This window comes from Cariama cristata, unplaced genomic scaffold, assembly GCF_000690535.1.
Source record: "Cariama cristata isolate BGI_N322 unplaced genomic scaffold, ASM69053v1 scaffold5128, whole genome shotgun sequence".
Lineage (NCBI taxonomy): Eukaryota > Metazoa > Chordata > Aves > Cariamiformes > Cariamidae > Cariama > Cariama cristata.
Window position 1 is genome coordinate 1 of NW_009629320.1, and position 5,938 is coordinate 5,938.

The 5,938-nt window shown below is 47.3% G+C and overlaps 1 protein-coding gene across 1 annotated transcript; it reads left to right on the forward strand.

Moving 5' to 3' along the window:
• Nucleotides 1-849: 849 nt before the first annotated feature.
• Nucleotides 850-1,681, forward strand: KCTD16 (potassium channel tetramerization domain containing 16; the record flags this gene model as incomplete). The annotated part of the gene is made up of 1 exon (XM_009705105.1): nucleotides 850-1,681. A coding segment is annotated over exon 1 (832 nt), but the record flags the coding sequence as incomplete, so codon positions are not given.
• Between the last annotated feature and the right edge of the window lie 4,257 nt (nucleotides 1,682-5,938).

The window sequence follows — 5,938 nt, forward strand, 5'->3', positions numbered from 1 at the left end:
TTTGTTTTTGTTTTTGTTTTTGTTTTTTGTTCTCCCCCATCGTGCTGTGTGTATCGGTTTCTCTCATCACCTGCCACGGTTAACTTTCCTGTGATTCGGTTTAACTCTTGAGATCTACATGGATGTTGCTAAGAGCACTTTCCCTGCCTTTGCTGTCCCTTGCTGGGATCGGATTTCGTACTGACTGGACTCTCTGTGCCTGTAGGTGTGTTCTGAGTGTCTTGACATTTTGCTTTCCTTTACAAGAGCTATGCATTATTTGTAACCAAGGTAAGACTCGCTGTGCCTGTTCCCTCATGTGCATGTCTAAATTAAATGTTTCTTTAAAGATGAAGTACGTATTTTATTTTAAACGGTGGAGTCATATGTAGTCCTTCCATTGGTTAGTACTTGTGAAAAAGAAGCATAGAACTTGCAAAAAAATAGACCTATTTAGCAGGAGATCTAGCTTGGCTTTCTAAACTGATCTGCTTTTCTCTGTTGCAGCTTCTGCGATGCTTCAAAGAGTAATTTGTGTCTTATTTTGTTTTCCCTTTTGGCAGACCTGTGAACGACCGTAGGCTTGGCTTGACCTTGATTTTGATGGCTTTGTTGGAAGATCTAATGATGTGATTGCATTTCATGAAGTGATTGCTCTCCAGCCTCTGTGGCTTAGGGTATAAGCCACTTCTGCCACACTGTCACTCATGGACAATTCAGATTTTTTTTAAACAGACCTTTTGGCTATTTTTCTTTCCTCACTTCCCCTTTCCCCTCCCGTTTCTCCTTAATGTTGGGAGCCTTATTCTACGCTTCGATGTGATTGACAGTCCTGCTGCTTCGTGTTGCTGATTTCTGTTTTAAAGTACAATGGCTCTGAGTGGCAACTGCAGGACTTACCTTCCTCCTCGAGAGCAGGGGACTGGGCTGCACGCCTTCCCAGAGGTAGTGGAGCTAAACGTGGGCGGCCAGGTCTACTTCACTCGCCACTCCACCTTGGTCGGCACCCCTCACTCCCTGCTGTGGAAAATGTTCACCCCAAAGAGAGACACAGCCAACGATCTGGCCAAGGACTCCAAGGGAAGATTCTTCATCGACAGAGACGGTTTCCTTTTCCGCTATATTCTGGACTATCTCAGGGACAAGCAAGTGGTTCTGCCTGACCACTTCCCAGAGAAGGGAAGGCTCAAGAGGGAGGCTGAGTACTTCCAGCTCCCGGACTTGGTCAAACTCCTGACCCCCGATGACAACAAGCAAAGCCCTGATGATTATTGCCACAGTGACTACGAAGAGGTCTCCCAAGGCAGTGACACGAGAATATGCCCACCCTCATCGCTCTTACCGCCTGATCGGAAGTGGGGATTCATTACCATCGGGTACCGGGGGTCGTGCACTATTGGCAGGGAGAGCCAAGCAGATGCCAAATTCAGGAGGGTCCCGAGGATTTTGGTTTGTGGAAGGATTGCTCTGGTCAAAGAGGTCTTTGGAGAAAGTTTGAATGAAAGCAGAGACCCAGACAGGGCTCCGGAAAGGTACACCTCCAGGTTTTATCTCAAGTTCAAGCACCTGGAGAGGGCTTTCGACATGTTGTCCGAGTGTGGATTCCACATGGTGGCCTGTAACTCCTCGGTGACGGCATCCTTTGTCAACCAGTACACAGACGACAAGGTCTGGTCCAGCTACACTGAATATGTCTTCTACCGTAAGTACAAGACGTTTCTGAGGGAAATGTCACTACCTGCTAAGCTGCTCTCCTCTGTTGACCGTACAATTCCCAAAGCACAAAGAGTGCAAATTTCATTGTGGCTGCTGCCGACTAAGGCTTTCTTTAGATCTGGAGGGACACGCTTCAGTTTGAGCTTTTGAAACGTAAAGCAAGGCTGAACTCAAGGGCTTGGTCCTGGCTAGGTGGCAGCACAGACTGCCAAAAGCACCCATCCCCGTGCCTGAAGGATGCTGGTGTCTCCGGCGGTGTACATCAGCCATCTGACTGCCTTGCACGCTTCCCCAGTACGTGCAGGATGCAGTACAAGCCTTGCAAACACACTGCAGATTTAATTACACAAAATCTTCAAATGAGATTCAATTTACAAAGGTAATAGCTGCTTGATAATAGTCAAGCACAGTCAGCCAAGCCATCTGTCAGCAAACCTGACACGCTTGCACACAGGGAAGGGAAAACAAAATCCCATCCCCCTGGCTGCTTTTCAACAGGGAGCCTTCTCGGAGCCAGCTGATGTGCTCTGAAACGAGGGCTCCGAGCAGAGAGAGAGGCAAGTTGCTGTGCCTTGTTATGCAAGATGCCTACGAAAAACAAACTATCCTCACAACGAGAAGTATCTGCCCTGCTTAGCGCAATCACATCAGGTCACATACTGTTGTGGTAATTTTAGCTGATGGCTCTAGCAGGTTCATTAACTTTCCAAGTTGACATCCAGGTAGAGGCACTGTTACCAATGGTAACACAAGGGTAATTTTGATTCTATAATTCTGCATCAGAAAATCATTCCACAACTCCCGTGCTTAAGTATTTGAGAGGTTCACGAGGCTGTTTTCTTCCATTTCCATTTCGAGAGGACGAAGGATGGAACATTTCCCCAGCCCATTTGTAGAAATGGGCTTTAGCCAGCTGCTGCTTTGGACAGCGGGGGTTACGGAAAGATTATGCTTTGCCGGCAGACCTGCTGGGCGGTGTGCGGTGCTTACAGTTAGCAGGCTCGGCAGCGTGGAGAGCTGACAAAAGTTTTAGACGAAGGATGTATCAGGAAGCGAATAGTCTGTGTGTAACACGGGATTCAGCACCACCTACTCTTGTGTCGAGGCTCAACAGGCAGCCCTAATCTGCTTATGCAATGATGCTTAAGTTAGCATCCTGAAAAGCCATCTGTGTTTTTGACATGCATAGATTTACTTAAAATTAGTTTTCTAGCTGGATTTCTTAGCAAAATAGTTCTAAGGTCATGGATCCGCTTATATGCCGTCAGGGATGGATGATTCCTATTTCTGAACTTACTCCGTTTGAAATCATAGGGTCTCATACAAGTTATAGGAGGAGAATTAATGTAGTTAAAGGAATGGATTAGAATAAATTGTGTTTGCATTATATATTTAAAATCAGGAAAAAAATGTAAGTTCCTTATAGGCACAATGGTTTGCTAATTGAAGAGAGGATGAACGTAGGTTTTGCATGAATTAGCAAACACAGACTCCTGATTTTCTTATTACTCATATTTTTGCCTTCAAGGATTGTTCGTTGCTTCCACATCACTACAGCTGCTGTTAGGTACCGAGCTGAGAGGTACCTCAGAAATTTTAAAGAGTGAAAGTCTACAGTAGGTGTCACAAAATCTTCTCTCACCAGTGCAGGGAAAGCCCAATCCAATTAAAGTTCCTGGAAAGACTTATCCCGTTCAACAAGCTTTGCATTTGGCTCATGTCAGTTTTGTGGATTTTTGACGCTGATACAGTTTCAGAGATGGATTTTTCAAAGGGTCCTTCCCTCGGTAAAAGCTAAAGCATCGACCGTGATGCCAGATCGCTCTCTTTTATCTCGATCCAAATGGTTCTGTTATGCTCTGTGCCATTTGCTGCTTGCTGCCGTAGAGCTGCCGGTGGGCTGCCGAGGTTCTCCGGTTCTCTTGGGGTCTGGCTGCGGCCGGTCAGCCTGAGAGCAGGCACGATATCTACAGGATTCACCTGGAGCAAAGGAACTCCCTTTTCAAGTTTCCCCAAATCATTTCATTTGAAACTTGGAGGACCAATAAAATGGGCATCTGCCTTTCTAGTGGAACGTTACAACTTCTCTGCAGCTGCTTAGCCATAATTATTTAATTAGAAGCTGCCAACTGTGTCTATATAAGCATTAATTCATCAAGCTGTTGTGATCAGGTTAATGGGTCTAAACATGGGGGGTATCTCATACAACTGGTTAGGCAGATGCAGAGGTGGTCTTTGTGGAGCCGCTTCGTAGCTCCTGTGAAACGCACAGCTGGAGCGACTCTTCAGAGCTGGGAAAGGAGGATTATTTCCAAAGGAGGAAGAATAGAAGGAGGAATGTTTTTTTGATACGCCAAATACATTGTATGCTCCAACACTACTCGGGAGGTAAATGCCTGCGGCTGGCACGAAGATAAAGAACGTTCTTTATGTGCAAATCCTTTAGAAGTAGATCAGATGGACCGAAGAGGGTGTAAACTGTGCAGCTACTCACATGGGTACAGTGTGTGCTGTTACCAGAATTGCACAATTAATGTTGTATGGCGTTTTCTCCCCTTGTTCAAATTTAGGTGCTATTAAGGCTAATGGGAGATTCATGTTCTCTGTGGTGGAGGCTTTCCCACTCTGCAGGGCAGGCAGAAAGCATCCAGTACAGCAAACCTGCAGCTGTTCTGCTGAGTGGGTGGCAAGATGGGCTGCAAAGCCGGCACTCGGGATGACAGTGCAATCCTCGGAGCGCCGCTGGGCTCCACTCCAGTTTCAAATAGGCCGATGCGAAGGAGGGTTTGGAGCCAGGCTGTGTTGATACATCAGAGCCATAATTAAACGGTCCTTTGAAACGCAGTTCCTGCGTGGTGGGTAGGCAGGAGTCACAGCCTGGCCCCTGCTCATGGGGGGGGATGAGTTGAGGAGGGGAAGTGAGGTTCTGCTCATGCACTTTCTTGCCCTCCAGTTTCTCTTACGTCAAAGATGTTTACTTAAATTTTATACTGGTTAAGACTGGATTTCTGACTTGAACCATTTTGTGGGTTCTCCTCCCCTCCCCTGGTTGTTTTAATGATCTTAAAGTAAAACCTTATCTCCAAACTCTCAATTTTGAAGAGGGTGATAGCCTGTGCTTGGATCTTCATTTTTACATTTTTCAGCCTTTACAACGGGACGAATCAAAACTGTGCACTCGAACATCTGGTAAATGTTGTGGTGGGGGCGGGGGTTGTTAAAGCATATGGGCTGGCTAGTCTTTTGTAGCCTGGCTCCATTCCTGACTTCGCAGCGGCAGCAGCATGCTCTTTTTCACCACCTCCCATAACCTACAAACCAGCTCTTTTTGCCTCATTCCAATCTTGCAGCATCGCCAGGACTGTGGGTGACAGTCCTGCACGTGGATGTTGGTTGTGATTGCCAGAAGAGCAAAATAACAGGTTGGAAACGGAGAAGGCTTTAGCTTCAGACAGCAGATCAGCAGCACGGCAGGCTCTGCGCTCGTGACGTGGCAGTGGGATGGAGTGGGGCGGGATGGGGAAAAACTACATGGCAGCCCCTGTCTGCGTGTTGCTGCTGCCCCCACAACCCTGATGCCCTGTCCCTTCTCCCTCTGCTTGTCCGTGGCTGAGAGTGCAATAGGCTCCCCGAACAGTTCACAGAACAGAGGGGAGATCTTGACTCTAACATATCACGCCAAAGCCCTTGCTCTTACTTTCGTGGCTCCCTGCACAGCTGTGAGTGGCACCGACAAGAAGCGCGGTTGGCACCACAAAGAGCAGGTTGCCCTCTGCCCAGCTGGAAAAATAAAGCCGGGGGAGAGGAGAGCTACTAGGCAAAAAGGAACAAATATAGAAGAAGTGCAGATGGAGGAAAAGGAGAGAAAATTCACACACAATCTGGAGAGCAAGAACTAGGGAAAAGATGGGGGTACTGACAACTACACCAAGACACGGTGAGGGAGAATTTGTTAGATACGTCAAGCCTTCAGTTTAACCCAAATGTTTTCCTGCAACAAGCAGGTGGAGAGGGGTTGACAAATGCTCCTTCAAGATCACTAGCAGAAAAGAATACAGGGTTTTAGACAGAGCACTCTCCCTGCCCCTCCTAAGGCCATGCTTCAAAGTCAGAGCAAGCGTGAGAAAATCAGGACAATCAGTCTGGTTTGCTGACGCCTTGCCTTGCGCCGGCCACTTCACATCTGCACACGTGGGGCAGCTCAAGCACCTCCAGATGTTCACAGGAAAATGCGGCATTACTG